The sequence below is a fragment of the Triturus cristatus genome, chromosome 3_2 (genome assembly GCF_964204655.1).
Source record: "Triturus cristatus chromosome 3_2, aTriCri1.1, whole genome shotgun sequence".
Lineage (NCBI taxonomy): Eukaryota > Metazoa > Chordata > Amphibia > Caudata > Salamandridae > Triturus > Triturus cristatus.
This window is the reverse complement of record NC_140584.1, coordinates 910,661,806-910,683,066: the sequence shown is the minus strand read 5'-3', so window position 1 is coordinate 910,683,066 and position 21,261 is coordinate 910,661,806. Positions and strand designations below refer to the sequence as shown.

At 43.7% G+C, this 21,261-nt stretch overlaps 1 protein-coding gene across 8 annotated transcripts in view; it reads right to left on the bottom strand.

The window, feature by feature from the left end:
- Window positions 1-21,261, bottom strand: part of RPH3AL (rabphilin 3A like (without C2 domains)) — a 937,546-nt gene that overhangs the window by 559,902 nt on the left and 356,383 nt on the right. For all 8 annotated transcript variants that reach the window (XM_085649361.1, XM_085649368.1, XM_085649367.1 and 5 more), the window contains one exon: window positions 13,169-13,298. In XM_085649361.1, coding sequence (XP_085505487.1) covers window positions 13,169-13,298 — 130 coding nt within the window. The remainder of the gene's footprint in view (window positions 1-13,168; window positions 13,299-21,261) is intronic.

Genomic DNA, 21,261 nt, shown 5'->3' with positions numbered 1-21,261 from the left:
AAACGCTGTCTGAATTAATGCTTTTCATGTCGCAAAGCTAGATAAATACATACACATAAGGGTATTAGTGGGGTTAACACTGTTTAATCATTATGCTGTAGTAACGTTTATTTTGTCTCTTTAATTAAGATGGTCTATTGTGGCCTATGAAGGCCTTAGCCGAGCTGACAGTATTTCGAAGCCTGGCTGTGGCATATTCTGTGATGTGGCAAGAGAGACCCCTGCTGGAAAAAGGTCGAAGACAACTGACCGTGGTCCTTATTGTATTTTTCCATGAGGACATCAGCAGTTTGGAGGATCTCCAAAAGAAATGGAACGTCCTTGGCAAACAAAGGAGCTTCAGAAACAGACAATGAACTGTGGCCTGGCTGCCGAGGGAAGTTGTACAAGTGGGATACTTTGATAGTTTCTTGGTTCCTGTTCCGTAGTTAACGTCTTGTGACTTTTCCTGAGCGAAGATTTTCAGATGTAGCAATGATACATCTCTTCCTTCTCGTTCTGCTCAGTGATACAGTTTATCCTGCCAACTTTATGTGTGTTTCCATTGTATTTTTCATTATAAGAATTGTTAGCTTAGGGAGGGTTTTTGCCACTTGTCATTTTACCTTTGCTGCGTGAGGCTGCGTTGCTGAGGACCGTGCTGAGGACTCTGTCTTGAGAGACTTTACCGAGAGACTTGTCCTGACCCGTTCTGACACTTAGTTAGAATAGGTAATTGTGAGAAATGATTTATTTGATTTTACTTTGACTAATTTTGGATAAAGCAATATAACTTTTAAACATGGTGTTGAATATTCTTTCTTGTCAATTATTGTGTACATTTTGATCATTATTGTATAGATTGTATAGAGTATGTCTAAGGATAACCACTATAATCAGGTCCTATCGTCCTAGATATAGATGCAGGGTTTTCTTCCCACAGGTCTTATGCTGGTAGAGTATTTGAGCGTATGTTAGTGATATGGGCCCTAGCGTATGATGAATGCATGTGCGTGTAACTGTGAAATTACTCTATCCGTGGAAGTGGGTTTATTTTAGGTACCCTGATCTCTATCAATTTCTCTGGTAGCAGAGGATGGTTATAGATGGTTGTCTTGATCTGATAAGATAAGATTGCTTGTATATTGGCTTTTTGATTATTGATTTATTTTTGATGATATTGGTATATGTACTAATACTATATGTTGAAGTCGTCATGTTGAGTTATATGTAGTGCTTCTGGAATTTGGAAGCTGTTGTAGCAGTTCCGTAGTAGGGCAGAGGGAAGTATATGCTGCTCTCGGGAAAGACGGGATTGTAAGGAATTACGTGTGACAATTGAAGTTGCGCGTTCACATTGTCTGGGTTCGGAATCAGTGACATCGTCGTATGTTACTATTAGATATATTTCTGGTATATAAGGAGTGTGTATTGTAGTGAAGGTTATCTGTGAAACTCTGGTCTTAAGTCCCAGGGATCCGTAAGGATTTCCGTTAAAGCTTATCGCGGGAAGAGTAATAGGTATTCTCTGAGCTTGTTTGAGGAACTGGGCAGAGGTAAGCTGCTTAGTTGTTGTGAGTTATAATTCTGTAATAGGACAGATTGTGCGCTGTTCTCGGGAAGCAGGATTCTGTGTGCATGTACTATATTTTCCTTGTATGAATGTGCGTGAATGCATATACATTTATTAATTGTAAGACTCTTTGGATACGTCCTAGAGGAAACAGTTATGAGATGTATGTAAGTTTGTTGATTCTTGAGAAATAGACTCTCTTTTTACTATCCTGTGGTTAGCGAAGCAGACAATGGAGATGTTTTTATGTTGTAACTAATAGATTTTGTAGAAATCTTGACACGAAGTCTACTGAGAGTTTTTTGTAAAGGAGGGGTAGACGAGTGACAAAGACAGGAGACAGAGACTGCAGCGACTATTGACGTCAGAAGGTCCGCGCTCTGATTGGATAGTGGATCAGAAAAGGTTCGCGCTAGGATTGGTGCGTTAGTGTGAGTCGCGCAGGGATTGGAAAAGCTGTTTAGTGACGTAGACGCTCCAGGATTGGTGCGTTAGTGTGAGTCGCGCTGCTATTGGTTGAAAACTCGTATTGTATAGTAGAGGGTTTTAGTAAGCGCTAAAATGTATTATCAAGAGGAGAAAAAGAAGAAGACCTTCTTTGGAAAAGTTAAGAAGTGGTTTAGCAAGGATAAAGAGGTTAAAACGAGAGAGGGTGAATTGCTACCTCCAGCGAAAACACCTGCATCCTTCATGGCTGCGAAATATGGATTACATACCTGTATATGGTTGCAAAATTGGGTTAGGTATACTAAAGAAGATGGTGTTCTAGCATTTCCAGAACATGGTTCATTTAATTTGGCCGTGTTGAGAAATTTACGGGAAAAGATGTTATGCTTAGACCCGAAGCCAAGACCTACACAGTTCGAGGCTTTAGTGGAATGGGAAGAGGAAGTTCATGACCGAGAAAAGCAGAGATCTGGAGGGTATTACAGATACATGTTTGGGAGGAGACATGATCGTGAAACACATCATGATCGGATGAAAAGATGGCGAGATGCTAGTATGACAGAGGGATTATATCCAATGAGAACAGTTGAAGTTTCTGCACCCTCTGAAGAAAGGGTTCCTGAGTCAGATATGAGAAGATATGGAGAGTATGAGGATGAGGTCTTAAATGACATGATTTACAAGAGACCACCTCCATATAGACCAGAACCAGATGAGAGTACACACGTTGTTTCTCCGATAAGAGATACAGTTGAGAAAGAAAAAATGACACCTGAATCAAGAAGTAGTAGTTCTTTCAGGGAAAGAGAAAATCGAAGTAGTGAGGAAAATGCTAGAAAATTAGCAAAAACGACAACAGAACTGACTGAGAAAATTAGGGAGTTAACGAAGAATCTGGAAGCTGTTACGGTGCCTGTAACAATAGGTCCAGTTATGCCTGTGTTTGACAAACAGAGAGCAGGTGAGAATGGACTAGTGATTCCATATGTTGGGAATAATCTGACAAATTCAGTTGGTCCTTCAGGAGATTCAGATAAAAGGACAGGGAGAAGTGACCTGAGACAAACAAGACATGACACATGTAGTGAACTATTGGATGTTAGTGAACCTAGTTGTTCAGGGATGCCAATTTTAGAACCGCAGAAAAAAGTGGTTCCAGTGAGAAAAACTGCTGAAATAACAGTTGATGATTTGAATGATTGGATGAAGGTTCTTCAGAAAAAGGATAAGGATTCACAAGTTATTGATGTGGTTAAGTTACGTATAGAATTAGAAGAGCTTGTGACAGGAACAGTTCCAACAGAAATTCTGAAGAGTCATCATGATGGTGAATTAATGTTTATGTGCAAGAGCATAACATGGAGAGCAAGAAATACTCATGATAGGCTAAGAGCAATAGCAAATGAGCAAGGAGTTGACATTGATAAAGTAAAGGTTTTGCAGAAAACTTATAGAATGGATTTCACAGAGAAAGACATTGAAAATTTGAATACTTCTGGTAGAACAGGACAGATTAAAGAAATGGTGGCATTATTGCGAAGATGGGGTGATGTTGAAAAGTGGAAGGATAGGTGGTATAAGAAAAGGGAGGAATCTGAAGATAGAACAACTTATTCGGCATTTCCAGTGAGAGAAAAGGAGAAACCAGTGGAGAATTATCCCATGAGAGAAATACCTGGAGGAGGATATGTACATGTTCCATGGACCAGACAGGATACTTTATCATTTACGAATGATTTCCCTCGATTGAGAGAAAAGCCCGTCGAGTGGTATAGGCAGGTAGATAGGTTTGTGAAATTGTCAAAAGTGCTGTGGGTTGACCTGAATAGTCTGTTTGATATAATTGTTCCAGCAGACTTGTGGACTGAGTGTAAAATAGTTGTGAGTTGGCCTACTGAGGAATATCCAAGAGATCCAAGAACAGGGGCACCAGATCCAGAAGTGATGAGGAAGTATGATCAGGTGATGGTATACCTGAAGAGTAAAGTTCCTCCAAAAGAGACAGACTGGGTTAAGATAGATCGAACACAACAGGAAGCAAAAGAATCAGTTCATGCTTTTTACGGAAGGTTGATACTGGCTTTTAAACAATTCAGTGGAGATGAACACCTGGGTGACAAGGATTTGAGTCATTTTGTATACAGATTTGTATATGGTTTAAGACCTGAAATTGGTGAGAGAATTCGTGAGCACACGGTGGATTGGCAGAGTAAAAAAGTAGATGAGATTCTGAGACATGCAAAATACTTCAGTGATGAAATTGAAGCAAAACAAAGAAAGCTGAAAGAGAAAGCAATGTGGGCACAGGTGAAAGTTGCAGAAAGACAGGAAGCACAGTTAGTGGAACAGGCGAATAATCCAGGAAATAATGCAGGAAATAGACCCAGATATGCAGGAAAGGGGAAAGGAAGTCTTGAGGAAGCCAAAAAGAAGTTCCCTTGTCACAACTGTGGCCAGCTGGGACATTGGAGATCTGAATGTCCTAATCCACCATTAGTGAATAATGAGGGTAAATCCTTAAATCAACAGGTGCAGAACCAGAATGAAGGGAATAACCAGCAGCAACAGCAACAGAAAGCTGTGAGACAGCAGAGTCAGGAGCCAAAACCGCCCTTGCCGCAGAATAGAGGGGTACAAAAGTACAATCAGGACTCGGGATTCTTCAATGATGAGCAGGTAAACAAACCAAGACGTTCTAACAAAGTACAGCAGTACTTGTTAAAGAGTGAAGGGAGTGAGTCTGAGGGTGATTATTGACGGTGCCGAAGAGAGGAGGAAGAGTGCATACTTGGTGCAACTCTAGAAATAGACCAGGCAGGACCATTTGTGGATGGGAAAATAAATGAGGAGAGTGTTACTTTTTTGGTAGACACAGGTGCGACAAGATCAACTGTCGGGTCAACAGATGTTAAAAATCTTCCTCTCTCGGATGAAGCAATCCAAGTAGTTGGTGTAGCCAATACACAAATCAGAACACGTCTTACTGAACCAGTAAGAGTACAGATAGGGAAATTTTCAGACATGCACAGATTTATTGTCTGTGATACGAGTCCAGTGAACTTGTTAGGTAGGGACTTATTGTGTAAGATGAACTGCACAATTTTTTGTACACCAGATGGAATAGCTTTTGAGACACCAGATGATGATGCTTTCTACCGAATGACTCTAGAAAATAGAGAAAGTGAGTTAATTGGTGCATTTGCTGTGTTCAATCCGGAGGATTTGCCTCAAGAGCTGAGAGACACTGTGAAAAGAGCAGTTTGGGATTTTACAGGAGAGGATGTGGGATTGATGAATAATGTAGATCCAGTGAAAATTGCAGTGAAAGAGGGAATTACATATCCTAACATTCCTCAGTACAAAATGACACCAGAAATAATTGAAGGGATAACTCCTATAATTGAGAAAATGATTCAGCAAGGAGTTTTGAGAGAACTACTGAGTAGTCCGTGTAATTCACCGATAATGGGACTGAAAAAGCCCAATGGGAAATTTAGGATCGTGCAAGATCTGAGAAAAGTTAATCAAATTGTGGTGGCATGTTGTCCCATTGTGCCAAATCCATCAGTGATTCTGTATCAAATTCCACATGATGCTGAGTGGTATACAGTGATTGATTTGTGTCATGCGTTCTTTTCAATTCCATTGCATCATGACAGCCAGCCGATTTTTGCATTTAGGTTTGGCCAGCGTATCTTAGCATGGTGTCGAATCCCACAGGGGTATACAGAAAGTCCTTCGATATTCAATCAGTTATTGAAGAAATCGTTGGAGAGTTTGATTATGCCCGAAAACTCAGTGTTAGTGCAGTATATTGATGACCTACTGGTGGCATCAAAGACACGTGAAGCTTGTGAAGTAGATACCATAGCTTTATTGAATCATCTGGCAGATGGAGGGTTAAAGGTATCTCCAGCCAAATTGCAATTTTGCAAGAAAGAGGTTCATTATCTTGGACACAATATTGAAAAAGGTCTGAGAAAAGTGACTACTGACAGGATCAGAATAATCAGAGAAATGAAAGCTCCAAAGACCCAGAGAGAAGGGAGAATGTTCCTGGGTATGGTAGGATATTGTCGTCAGTGGATAATTAATTGTTCCCTGATAGCAAAGCCACTAATTAAGCTGACAAAAAGTGAAATGACAGATCCATTGAATCTGGATGCAGAACAATTGGCAGCATTTGAAGAGCTCAAAAGTAAAATGTGTGAGGCTCCAGCTTTGGGTATGCCTGACTATGAGAAAGAGTGTGAATTGTACTGCAGTGAGAGAAATGGATGTGCACTTTCAGTGTTAATCCAGAAACATGGACAATTGAGAAGGCCTATTGCATACTTCTCATCGACACTTGACCCTGTAGCTGTGGGTTTACCAGGTTGTCTAAAATCTGTGGCTGCAACATGCAGAAGCTTGGAACAAAGTGAGGGGATCATAATGGGATATCCTGTAAGGGTATTCGTACCTCACAATGTGGCAATTCTTTTGACAAGAAGCAGAACTCAGCATATGTCACATAGTCGGCTGACTAAGTACGAAAAAGTGATTCTGGGAGCTTCAAATGTGACTCTTGAGAGATGTGTGAATGTGAATCCAGCGACACTCTTGCCGGATATTGAAAATGTGGGTATAAAGATGGAAGATGATCATGATTGTTTGGATGTGCTTGAGTACTGTACAAAACCGAGACCAGACATAAGGGATATTCCCTTACCTGAGAATGACCATGTGTTGTTTGTGGATGGATCATGCCTGAGGAATGATGATGGTGTGCTATGTGCAGCATATGCAGTGTGCAAAGTTTCAGAGGTCATGGAAGCATCACCATTGAAAGGAGTGAAATCTGCGCAAGTTGCTGAATTAGTGGCATTGACAAAAGCTTGTGAGATTGGGAAAGATTTGAGAACAACCGTGTTGACTGATAGTCAGTATGGATTTGGAGTGGTGCATGACTTTGGCCAGTTGTGGCTGCAAAGAGGTTTCTTGACATCGGGTGGAACCCCGATAAAGAATGCTGAATTGATTGGAAAATTGCTTGAGGCGATACAGCTGCCTGAGGAGTTAGCTGTTGTGAAATGTGCTGCCCATGGTCCAGGGGATGATTTTATTACTGTTGGTAACAGGTACGCCAATGATGTTGCGCAATATTGCGCTAAAACAAATCAGTCAATTAATCGGGATAGAATGGAAGAAATGTCTTTTCTTTCTGTGATGTTTACTAATGTCCTAGAAACGTGGAATGAAGTAAAGCAGTTACAAGATGAGGCAGGAGAAGAAGAGAAACAAGATTGGGGTAAAGCAGGATGTGCTCCAAGAGAAACAGACCATGTATGGGTCTACAGAGATGGCAGACCAGTGATGCCTAACTCTATCTTGTCGTCAATGGCAAGGATGTATCATGGCCAGGGACATCTGGGGAGGGATGCGATGGTGAGGTCGTTCAAGCAGACCTGGTACAATGCAAAGTTCAGGACAATTGCAGAGAGCATCTGTCAAAGGTGTTTAATTTGTCAGCAATTTAACACTGGGAAAAAGACAGTGGTGAGTCTAGGGACAATAGGCAGAGAAGGAGGTCCTTTTACAAGAATGCAGATTGATTTCATTGAAATGCCCCAAGTGAACAGACTGAGGTATGTTTTGGTGGTAGTCTGTTTGTTTTCAAGGTGGGTGGAAGCTTACCCGACTAGAAGAAATGATGGATTAACAGTGGCAAAATTACTGTTGAGGGAGTTGATTCCTAGGTACGGGTTTCCAGTTACAGTTGAGTCTGACAGAGGTAGACACTTTCAAAATGAACTCATAGGTTTAATTTGTGAAGCATTGAAAATACAGCAGAAGCTACATTGTGCATACCGACCAGAGGCTTCTGGTGTGGTTGAGCAGATCAATGGCACAATCAAGAATAGAATTGGAAAGATGTGTTTAGCCACTGGCATGAAATGGCCAGATGTTTTGCCTCTAGTCCTGATGACAATGAGATCTACTCCAGATAGAACTACTGGTTTGAGCCCGCATGAAATAATCATGGGACGTGCTATGCGCCATGCATTCGTGCCTGTGAATAAATTGGTGTCAATAACTGATGACATGATTTTGGATTACTGTAAAGGCCTGGCTGACGCAGTTCATTCTGTGTTTCACCAGGATGGAGAAGAAGCTACCACACTTGAGAAGAAGCAAGCCCATGATCTGAGTCCAGGAGATTGGGTGAGGATAAAAGTTCACAGGAGAAGAAATTGCTTGATTCCAAGGTGGGGAAGGCCAAGACAAGTTATTCTGACTACGACGACTGCAGTAAAGTGTGCTGGAGTGAAGCACTGGGTACATGCAAGTCATACTCTGAGAGTTCCAAACCCAAAAGAAGGAACTGGTAAAGAGTATTTTGAAGAGTCAGATTCCAGCGATGATGAAGATACTGAAGATACGGAATCAGTGAGAAAGGAAGCACAGAGAGCTTCAAGAGAATCACTGCGAGTATCAGAGAAAAGATCAGATTCTGTTAAAGAGCCTGAAGTTTCAAGTAGCAGTGGAGGGAAAAGAAAAGAAAAAAGAAATCACACAGAGATTACTCCTGAATCAGAAGAGGAGGAGATTGAAGAACCACTTGAGATTATTCTTGAAGAAACAGGGTCAGAAAAAGATAGAGAGGGACAGATTGCGGAAGACCCCCGAGGAGGTGTAGGGAACATTGATGAGGAGCTAGGTGAAGGGACAAGTAGACAGCAAGAAGATTGCGTGTCGGAGACCCGAGGAGGGACAGAAGTAGGGAAGTCTCAAACAGTGGTGAAAAAATCTGTGGAGAAGAGAAAAGCTACTGGGAAACGGAAACAAGAGGCACTTGAAACAGATGATGAGGATGAACAAACAGAAGGTCGAGTTCTAAGAAAGAGAACTTCGATTGGAGAAAAGAGTGTTAAAGAATTAAGGCCGAAAAAGGTTGTGAAAGGAGATCGTTGGCCTAACAACCGAGTTAAAAGAGTGAGATACAGAGTAATAAGAGCAAATTCATCGAAAGCTGAACAAGTAAATGAAATATCAAGTCAAACTTCAAAGGCTGAAGAAGAAGAATCAAAGAAATCAAAAGAACCAGTAGAAATAAGAAGAGTTAAAAGACCCAACCAAAAGTACAGATCACCGGAATGGTCTTATGTGACACTGTCTGAAGAAGGAAAAGAAGAAACAGTGACTCGAGATAATCCGGAAGTGGTCTTGAGAAAAGTGGTTGAGGAAGATACTGGTGAAATTCTGAAAGTACTCTTGACTGACATTGGAGAAGAGTCGAGTACTGAGGATTCCGACGTTGGAGATCTGATACAATTTGATGTTGAAGAAATTGAAGTGAAGAATGACAAATATCCAAACTGAGTGAAAAAAGGATTCACTTGGATCAAGTGAACGAGGAGATCATTTGGATAAACTGAAAGTTGAAGAATTGTTGGAGAATTGAAGAAGTACAAACAGTAGTGGAGTGGTAGAGGCTAAACTAAAATGGCTAACATAGAGGATAATAGTAATAGATGTGCCTTCTTTAAGAGGTGGTGCAGAATGTGCTGCTGTTGTACTGGATTATTAATGCTTCTATGGGGTGTTTTAGTTTTATTAGTTACTTTTAGAGTAGAATTCGGAATGAATATAGAGAATGTGACAAATGTAGAGAAGAATTCACAAAAAGAAATTCCAATTAGAAGTAGTAGTTACATACACAAAGATAGGTCAATTAATAATTTTTCTAGTAATGTTTTTTCTAAACTGTTATATGAATATGTGAAGACAATGGAAGTAAGGGATTGCTACGTCTGTATGCAATTACCTGCATCCGTCTCAGAGGGTGTTACTTATCACCATTTACCAGCTACATATGGTATTTCCTGTAGTATTTTAAGTAGTGTTTTTTATTTGTTAGGGAAAGTAGATTATGAGATGTCTAACAGAGATAGTATTTTTGGGCACTTGCCAATGAACAAAGAGCTGAATCCAGCTAAAGAAGCTAACACTTTTGGTGAGATTTTTATTGAAGAAATAGGATTAACATTAGATTACATTTTTAAGAATAATTTAACTTGCAGTTTGAAAGAAGAGGAGAGAGCTTTCCTGGATATGGTAGAAGAAAGGAGAATGAACATGCATGAGAAAGGGGAAAAATATGAAGTGAGTGAGACAATTTGGGACATTGAGATGGGAAAAGAATTGAAGAATGGGGCTAGTCCAACTTTAGCTCTAGATGCGCCGCAGAAGGGTAAACTTTGCATTACCAGAAGGAAATCCCAATATGATACATATTTTGTGGGAACTAGTGAGTGCCATGATACATACTTCATTGCGACAGGTTGGGGTTTCAGAGGTGGAGAAGATACGATTTTTCCAGGAGTGTACTATGTTTGTGGGAATAAGGCTTATTACAAGTTGCCTGACCATTGGTATGGCACGTGTTATGTGGGCCTGGTTTTTCCTAAGATTTTTCATACAGATAAAATAAGAGATGTAGAAGATATTAACTTATTAACACGTTTCAAGAGAGAAACTTGGTCTGAAATTGTGGGTGATATTTTTGGGGTTTTGATTCCAGCAGTGGGAATTTATTTAAATGCTTATGGAATTCGGAAACTGTCCACAGTGGTTGATCGCTTATCGACAAATACCGCAGGAGGGTTTCTTTTGGTAAATACGGAATTAAGTGCCGTACGTGCCATGTCTATGCAAAATCGACTTGCCCTTGATATTCTATTGGCCAAGGAGGGTGGAGTTTGTGGAATTTTGAAAGTTCAACATTGTTGCACTTACATTCCTGACGAAAGTAAAGACCTGAAGGTCTATATCAAAAATATTACTGATTTACATGAAGAATTAGTACCACTTGAAGCTGGGAGTTTGTGGACTAAAATAGCTAATAAAATGATAGCTGCTAAGGATTTTATTGCAAAAATAGGTAGTACTATTATAGGTAGAATATTGTTTCCCTTGTCTTGTATAATTGTGGCTTTATTAATAATAAGATTGGTGTGTGTGTGTTGTAAAAACAGGGGAGGGAGAAAGAAATTGAATAAGGAAAAGAAAAATAAGAAGTTGAAAAGAGAACCTCAAGAAATTGAATTAGAGGAATTGAGGGAGAGTGTTTACTTAGAGACAAAGAGAGATGATGAAAGAGTGACTAGTGTTTAATGTTGTGTAAAGGGAAAAGACATTTCTGATTTTCCTAAAATGGGACTAAATTTTCACTAATTTTTTTTTTTGGGTTTATTTGGTGATAAAATCACCAAAGGGGGGATTGCTGGAGCAGAGTTTTCTTTTAGAAAATTCTAGGGCTTTTGAAGCTCTGGCATGTCTATGCGTTTTATTAATCTATTAATAATTAACAATTAACTATTTGTCTTTGTGCAAGTGTGTTTTAGTAATCAACCCGTTTGTCTTAACATAAGAGAAAGTTACACGAGGGATAGCTTATTTGTGCTGTTTCTGTCCTAATAATAACGTGCAAGTTTTCATGTTTAAACGTTGCTGTGTGCTATTTATTTTGAGCAAAAAACGCTGTCTGAATTAATGCTTTTCATGTCGCAAAGCTAGATAAATACATACACATAAGGGTATTAGTGGGGTTAACACTGTTTAATCATTATGCTGTAGTAACGTTTATTTTGTCTCTTTAATTAAGATGGTCTATTGTGGCCTATAAAGGCCTTAGCCGAGCTGACAGTATTTCGAAGCCTGGCTGTGGCATATTCTGTGATGTGGCAAGAGAGACCCCTGCTGGAAAAAGGTCGAAGACAACTGACCGTGGTCCTTATTGTATTTTTCCATGAGGACATCAGCAGTTTGGAGGATCTCCAAAAGAAATGGAACGTCCTTGGCAAACAAAGGAGCTTCAGAAACAGACAATGAACTGTGGCCTGGCTGCCGAGGGAAGTTGTACAAGTTGGATACTTTGATAGTTTCTTGGTTCCTGTTCCGTAGTTAACGTCTTGTTACTTTTCCTGAGCGAAGATTTTCAGATGTAGCAATGATACATCTCTTCCTTCTCGTTCTGCTCAGTGATACAGTTTATCCTGCCAACTTTATGTGTGTTTCCATTGTATTTTTCATTATAAGAATTGTTAGCTTAGGGAGGGTTTTTGCCACTTGCCATTTTACCTTTGCTGCGTGAGGCTGCGTTGCTGAGGACCGTGCTGAGGACTCTGTCTTGAGAGACTTTACCGAGAGACTTGTCCTGACCCGTTCTGACACTTAGTTAGAATAGGTAATTATGAGAAATGATTTATTTGATTTTACTTTGACTAATTTTGGATAAAGCAATATAACTTTTAAACATGGTGTTGAATATTCTTTCTTGTCAATTATTGTGTACATTTTGATCATTATTGTATAGATTGTATAGAGTATGTTTAAGGATAACCACTATAATCAGGTCCTATCGTCCTAGATATAGATGCAGGGTTTTCTTCCCACAGGTCTTATGCTGGTAGAGTATTTGAGCGTATGTTAGTGATATGGGCCCTAGCGTATGATGAATGCATGTGCGTGTAACTGTGAAATTACTCTATCCGTGGAAGTGGGTTTATTTTAGGTACCCTGATCTCTATCACACGCTTTCCAACCTGATGGCACCATTAAACCAGTAGATAATACCCCTGCAAGTACCAAGTTGCATAACCTTTGACTTCGCAGGGTTAACAATTATATCATTTGTCTTACAAAATGAATACAGGGAAGTAACAGCAATTTGTAGTCCTGTTTTGCTATGGTCAAACAAAGCAGTGTTGTAGTTCAAATACAGGAAAACAGGGTGGGAGCAGCCACCCTTCAGAGAACTGCTGAAGTCACGGACACTAGTGACAACTAATAATGATTGCCTTCCAAACTTTGCGACATATGGTTCCGGCATCAGCTGAAAATGTTGAAATGCAGCATACGTGTATCAGAGCAATCAAATTATAGCAAGCAGGTAGGAAAGCGAAGACGCCTGGCACTCAAAAGGCAACAAGTGGGTGCAAAAACAGAGTTGTAAAGGACAGCTGGGGCATTCTGTCTGAAAAACTCCCTTCTCTTAAGCAGAGAAAAGGAGATGATCCGTGAGGAGGATGCTCACCCAACCTGAAACACTGGATGCTAAATGTAGATTATAGAATGATAAACATGCTTAAAGATTGAAGGCACTGACTTGAAAGGGAAAAATCATACCTTCTTGCAGTCTTGACAGAAAACCGATGCTGTCCCCAAAAGCCCTAGAGTCTCTCCACACAACAAACACTGGGACATTCCATTGCCCATCACGTTTTTCCTCATATTTTCCAATCTCTCCACGAGACGACTAAAATCAAAATAGGAGAAAAGATACATTTCAACAGACAAAAAACATACTTTCTCATTAATTTATGTGTTTATCATGTCATCATGGTGCTAGTGCAACCACTACGCTTGAATACCAAATGGCTGCTTATCAATAAGTTGTGCACATTTGCACGCACACGCACAGTTCTGTGATTTAGAGGTATTGATGTGAGCAAACTCCTCATTCAGACATTATGGGCAGCAAATATTGTGACTTCCAAGACAGTGCTCATTACAAGATGCTACAGGCTAAACAGAAGACTGATTAGTTACAGACAGAACCATGTAAAATGCCAACAAAGGCTAAAACTCGTTGTAGAGGCAAAATTAACAAGTTACTTACCTTAGGTAACGCTCCTTCTGGTGAATACTCTATCTAACCGCAGATTCCTCACCTTGTGAATATCCCCAAGTGTCAGACTGAGTTCAGAAACTCATAAAACAGTGCTCCTGTGTGCCAGTAGGTGGTGCCGTGCGGCTCCTTGCTGACATTGTTCCAGTCCGGAAGTGACAAACGAAGTAGCATATAAGCACCAATCAGCAGGTGTCTAAACTGGGACCTTTTTAGATGGAAAAGGAGATCATTCTACAGGACAGGGAGGTGAGAGGGCAGTGACAAATCTGCAGTAAGAGAAGGGTTTATGAGAAAGAGCATTACCCAAGGTAAGAAACGTGTTCTTCTGACGGATACTTCTAACCGTTGTGACTGGATACCAAAGCAGGACCTCCCACTATGTGGGTCTGTGGAATGGCTCAGATCAAAAAGCTGTGCTGGACTGAATGGGCTAAATGTCCTTCCAGTCATACCTCTGTGGAGGCAGTAGTGCTTGGCGAACAGGTGCGTGGATGCCCACGTAGCAGCCAGACATATATGAGTGCAGTGCAGGTACTCCGTATGCCAACACAGTGGCCGCAGTCTTAGCTCTGGTGGAATGAGCACTCAGTACTTCTGGGAGGATATTAGTCAATGCATAGCAGATCTTAATACACAGCACTATCCATATGGAGATGGTCTGTTTATGCTCAGCCTTGCAGTTTTTTGCACCACTGAACCCCACAAAGAGCTGATTATCCACCTAACGTTCCTTGATAAAATAGATGTGTAAGCTCAGCGTCCTCTTGGGTTTCATGCAATGGAGTCTCTCTTCCTCTTTCGAGGGATGAGGCAGTACAAAGAAGGTTAGAAGAGTGATGACTTACCCAAGCACAGAGTCGCCAACATCCTTCAGTAGGAAAGCTGCTCAAGTCAGTAAAACCAGTTTGGCCTTGGCCTGAAGCTCACTCACACAGCCTGCAGATTTTATTGCAGCCAGAAAATATTTTTTTAATGAGAGGAGGTGCAATGGACAACTGAGTTTTGGCTTGAAACAGGTTCACATGAGGAAAGTGAGGACGAAATTCAAGACTCACTGTGGTATCAAAAGTAAGTTTGCTTGAAACCTATGTTGCAAACTTTTTAGAATACACATCACAATGGGTGATTTGAACAAGGAGGGTTGGTCCGGCAAAAGTAAAACGTCAGAAGGGGCTGACGAATAATATTTAACAGTGCCCACACAATTCCTTGCTGGGCCAAAGCCAAACAAACAGCAATACATCCAATAGTTTGGACTGGAACGGGTCCCTCTGGTGGATTCCACACCAAGCCACTGGAACCGTGTAGACAGTTTACTCTATTGTAAACTCACTTCTCCTCTTACACGAAGGCAGCGGGATGGAAACGGGGGGCTGCTGGGAGAGCGCCGTCCAAAGCACAAGCCTCTGCTCCAAGGTGATGACGGGTTTCAATGCTTAATCAGACGCACGTCACTTTGCGCATGAAACGCGCTCACACAAAACACAACACAGGCTGTTTTTTTCTTCTTTTCATTCAAGGCCGATGGTGCCTGTTCGTTTTCTCTATAGTTTTTCATTTTCTTCATCAAAAAGCCCCCGCTCCCCACTAAGATCACTATCAGCTGCTGCAAGAAGGATGCGAAGGGGGAGCAGGCGGTGAGCACGTGAGTGGCGCGCACACTTGGGAGAGCAGTCTTCACTTTTCAAGCACAGCACTCGTGCTTGTGGCGCGCCGCTGCTCGCACCCGCAAGGTGGATGCCGCCACAAGCACGAGTGCAGTGCTGGAAAAGTGAAGACCGATGGCTAAAGGCCTGCTAGGCAAGACCTAAAAATCAGGGTCACCACCCTGTCCACCAGGCTCATAATCAGGCCCTAACGCTCTTCCGTAGCTTGTCCTGGGAGGGACACCAACCCAGTACTGGATGAAGTTTCCAACCCACTGGCATCCATTTGGTCTGTTTAGCAATTTCCTTCATCATAAGGGAGGGCGGGGAGGGAGCAAATTCTCATCCATCCCTGCACCACATCAGGATCTGGGAAACGCCATTGACTACTGACATATATAGTTCTGTCCATTGACCCCAAGCCCAGAAATATTTGAAAGAGTCCAGAGTTGCACGTCTTTTTATTTGTGATGCACTTTTTCACTGTTAAATCACACTGGTACTCTCTTCATGCTTGTGAGCACTTGAACATGCATACTTATTGCAATTTAAAAAGATGACAATGAATTGTATTGCTTTGCATGGATATGGCTGGATTTTTTACATTCTTTACTCAAGTCATTCAATGACCAAACCTGTGAATATTTTTTTTCCTGACTTGTATCTCTTTTGGATAGCAACTTCATCTACAACAATCAAAATTGGAGTTATAAATAAATCTACATTGAAACAATTTTCTAAACGAAAGACATTAATATGGTACCTCAATTAGCATAACCTGAAAAAACAGGCACAGCTTTTAAGTGTCAATTGGAGTCCAGGCACTTTTGCTTATAGTGCATACCAGTGTTGCTGAGAGTGCGTGCATACCAGTGCTGCTGAGGGTGCGTGCATACCAGAGCTGCTGAGGGTGCGTGCATACCAGTGCTGCTGAGGGTGCGTGCATACCAGTGCTGCTGAGGGTGCGTGTATACCAGTGCTGCTGAGGGTGCGTGCATACCAATGCTGCGGAGGGTACGTGCATACCGGCGCTGCTGAGGGTGCGTGCATACCAGTGCTGCTGAGGGTACGTGCATACCAGAGCTGCTGAGGGAAGATGCATACCAGTCAGTGGCGGCTCCTTCATAGGGGCGTTGGGGTGTCGCCCCCCTGCTTTCTCGCAGTGCGAGAAGCAGAAACATAAAATGGTAAAACCTACCATTTTATGTTTCTGCTTCTCGCACTGCGAGAAAGCAGAAGTGCCTGGACTGTCTTTGGTTGTGGGAGGGCGGTCGGACGGTCCTGCATCGAAAGCAGGGGGGGGGGGGAAGAGTGGCTTGCCCAATGTTGTGGGCTCTGACTACTTTGGTCGGCCCCAGGGCCGAACAAAGCAGTCATGCGCACTCCCCCTTTTCTCTATGTAGCCTACATAGAGAAAATGGACCCGGCTGGGGCGCTCTCCCCTGTGCCTTGTGTGAGAAGTTGGCCTGATGTATGATGTCACTAGTTCTAGTGTACACCTTATATCAGTCCAAATACCCTTATGGTGATTGGTTGTAAAGTCAACCTTATAGACCAGCTATCCTAGTGGTAGCATGGACAAGAGCAGTCTTAGGCTAAACTCTGAATGGCATGTGAAGCCAGCTGTGATACCATATATAATCCCTTGAATACCAAATGAAAGGACACCACAACAGATATATATATAAAATAAAGTGTATTTATTCTAGTCAAACCCTCAGCACTCTTTATGAGATTAGAGGTAAGTACAACACAGTCTTATTTAAGCATACATTAAGTCACACAGGTAAGTAATACAGTTAGGCCCTAGGGGCCACGCAAACCATATACTAAGTAAGTGGTATAAGGACCACTGTCACGGAAATAGAATAGGCCTAGGCCTAGGGAATCGCTGGGGCTACACTACACTAGCGTCAGTTAGGAAGTGGGAGGCCCACGGGATTCGTGTGCAGAGTGGAAACACTCACGCGTAATGCGTAAAAGTCACTAGCAATAGTACAGTTTAGAAAACAATAGTTTTAGGACACTTCCAGAGTAGCTAGGAAGTCGAGACTGGAAAACTAGACACTAGGATAGTCACTATCCTGATGAGCACCGGAGTACCCAAGTTACCTAGCCCACAGGCTGCGGGTGCATAGGGGTGAAGTTGCGTCGGTTTTCGTCGTCGACTCCTATGGATGCCTGAAGAAAGATGCTGACAGGCAGTCAGTGAAGAGTGTCCGGTGGATCCCAAGGCTGGGATCAAGAAGAGAGGAGACCTGCAAGCAGAAGGGACAGAGTCAAGGTCACTAGCCAGTGACCACGTGGAACCAGGAAGGAACCAGGCGATGTCGTGAAGATTGCAGGTGAAGGTGAAGCTTGTCGCTGCAGCCAGGAGGACCAGGAAGCGTCGAGGACGACCAGGACCAGGAGGCGAGCTGTCCCACGAAGGCTCTTGCTGTCGGCGGCGTCGAAGTTGGACTAGGACTTGGCAAGCGGAACCCACGAAGAATGGAGGACTTGCTTCTGGTGCAGACCAGGAAGGTCTGGGGTGCTTCTTCTTTGCAGAGAAGCGGGAGCCAGTCTGGAGGAGCCAAACTAGCGCAGAAGATTTCAGGGTGCGTCGTCACAAAGGCCACTAGCCAGCGGGCAAGCAACCGGACAGACGCGGCAAGCAGGAAAATGCAGAAGGGCCCCACGCGGGACTCGTGGAGTGTGGGGGGCTGATCTTCGGTGCAGATGGTGCTTGGGGTTGGGGCTTCTCAATCCCCGGTGCACAACTTCGAGGGTGCCTCAGAAGCTGCGCTTTAAGTTACTAGCCACTTTTCCCAGGTAGCCGGTCCCACGTCGCTCGTCGCCTCCACGGATCTCAGCTCTGCTGTGGATGTGGATCAGGGTCGGAGAAGTCTGGAAGTCAAGGCTCTGGTCGGGCTCTGCAGTCGGTTCCTCGTAGAACGTGGGCAAAGCAAAGGGTAGTCTCTTGATGGTGCCTGTTTGCACAGGGTAGCCACTCCTTGGCCACAAGGGAGATTCTTCAGTCTTCTTCTTTCGTCGAATGTCGAAGGTCCAGAGTTTCTGTTCAAGTTTGCAGGTTCAGGATAATCTAAAGTCTTGAGGCCCAACTCCCACTCTTATACTAATCTGGGGGGCTGGGATACCTGCTAGGTCACGCCTTATGGGTGGGACCTGGGAGGGGGTGGTTACACCCACTTCCCTTTGTCCAGTTTCGCGCCAGAGCTGGGGCTGGAGTGTCCCAGCGCCGGTTTGAACTGGACTATGCAAGGAACACCTTGTGTGCCCCAGGCATGTCTCATTCCTTTCAGCCCACCCTGCCCCAATACACTAAAGGCTGTCTGGGGAGGTGCTAGCACCTCCCCAAGCAGGAAACCTATTGTCCAGGCCTCCCTGGCTGGGATCACTCCCAGCTGCAGGAGGTCAGACTTGTGTCGTGGCAGCAGCATCCATTTTGTGATGCTGAGGCTTTGGTTAGAGTTAAACAGTAAAGTAGGATTTTAACATGTCTCTCCCTCTAGAAGGGGGGAATAATATCCTCATCACCAGAAATGGTATGGGGGTATTATTCCAAAGTGTTAGACACCTTACACGACATGTTTTGATAAAGCCAAACCATAGTTACCATAACCGTTTAACCCCTTCGATGCTGCGCAGATTCCGCCGCTGTGCTGACGGAATCTTGCGCGGGCGTGGTCATGACGGAATGGTTCCGTCATGAGCACAGCTCAACCGTGGGTCATGACGGAACCATTCCGTCATGAGCACCGAAGGGGTTAAGATTATAAGGCACTTTAAGAGTATATGGTAGGCTATATCATAGAACAGCTATAAGGACATGGTTCCGAAAGCTGCAGACAGGCTCAGCTCATGCTAGAGCACCATCTCACATGTTACCAAGCACTCTGCCTCCAGGATTGTTAAGGCCTGCCATAGGAGTGACTGATAGGTACACATGTGTCTATATATAAGGGTAGATATAGGCATACTATATCTAAGCAAGGGGTGATTACACGACCTTGCCCCAGCTGAGTGATCAGCCAGTTGTGTCTGATTGGAAGGCCAGACCAGGGGTGGCATAATACATGCTGCAGCCCCTGGGAGGCCTAGGGTACACCTATGCCCTGGGTACCTAGGGTACACTGTACAGGGTCCAATAAGGTGATCCTTACCAATTGGTTATGTACCTAGGGTACATGGAGTCCATTTTAAAGAGAGGGCAGACAGTCTGAGACCCTGAATGGCAGGATCTCAGGCCAACTAAGTCGAAAAACCAGCTAGACACTAGGCAAAAAGTTGGGGGTAACCATAGTCAGATATCCACCTTCCTACACAACCCCCCCCCCAAACGAAAGGAGATAAGGCTGGCCTTGACAAGGTAAGCCTCTATTGCCTAAGTGGCCATATAAGTAAGAACCAGCACTGGCATGGTTACCCCCTGTCTCATGGTCCACTAAGCAATCCCTCATCCTAAAGGTATCATAGGGTCTCCACCATAGGGAATCTCTACCTTGGGTGTGTCTTTGCAAAGTAAAAGGCTGGTGTTGAGATGGAGTACTGAAGTGAGTGTCCTCAAAGTGAGGCCTCAGCTTCCTCCAATCATCCTCCATCATGGATGCCTTTCTTTCTTTCACTGAGTTGCACTGTGCTCTCAGGGTCAGCCTCTGGCTACCTAAAGCTGGAGGCTGGGTCCCTTTTGTGGGCTTACTGGAGGGACAGGTCAGGTTTGGGGCCCTAAGGTCCCAGGTTTGCCTGTGCCCAACAGAATCCCTCTGGGGGAGGTCCCTAACTACCTGTAAAGGGGATCCCTCAGGAATGTTTTTACCCATCACCTGGCTAGGGCTACTAGCCAGGCAATCCTCATTCTTTTGATGGGGGGGTTCTTGTGGACAGGGGCCCTCTTGGGGTCCACTGGCCTCCCTGACCTCTGCAGCCCTGGGCTGACTGAGGCAGGGTAGAGAGAGGCAGGCTACCTGCACCAGACTGGGTCCCACCTTGGAAGGGGCCACTGACATCAGAGGCTCTGCCAGGCCAGGCCTGGCTACCTCTGGGGCAGTTTCTTCACAAGGGGTGAGGTCAGATCCCTGAGGAGGCTGACCTTTTCCTAATGTCTGGGGAGAGGGAGACTTTTCTTCCTCCCCACTACTGTCTGTTTGTGTGGAGTGATCCATAGTTTCAGGCTTCACTACACCTATGTCAGTCTGAGTATGGGCTGAGACCATTACAGCCTTGCCAACCTTTTCAGGGAGGCACTCAGTTTGGGTTTGAGCTGTGACTGTCACAGCTCTGCCAGTCTCTACAGGGAAGTCTGTCTTTGCCTGGGCTGTGGCTACCACTGCCCTTCCAACCTTTTCCGGGAGGAAATCTACTTGGACAGGGGTTGTGGCTGGCACAACCCCACTACCCTTTTGTGAAAGGCCTACCATTTTAGAATGGGTGTCTTGTTCAACCTCAGCCCAAGCTGAGAGTTCTAAGTCATTCCCCAGTAAGCAGTCCACAGGCAAGGTTGGAGACACTGCCACCCTTTTAGGGCCAGTGACCCCTCCCCAGCTGAGACATACCTCTGCCATGGGGTGACTGTTCTGTTTGCCATCAATGTTAGTTACCTGGTATGAGAAACCAGGCAGAAGCTGCTCAGAGGGAACTAGCCTATGGGCCACCATAGTGATGCTAGCTCCAGTGTCTCTGTAGGCCTCAGCTTTTCTACCATTGATGTAGGGTTCCTGTCTGTACCTACCCAAAGTGTTGGGACAGGCAGTGAAGTTGGCAAACCCCATGCCACCATCACAGACAAGAGTAGCTGCTGCAGGGGAATTGGCTAAGCCAGAGTCCCCCCTGTGTTCCCCAAGAAAACCCAACCAAATTTTTGGGGGCACTCCCACCACCTGGGGGATCACTGCTGACAGTAATAGGTGGTGCGACAGGAGTAGTTGGAGGAACAGTTTTGTTTT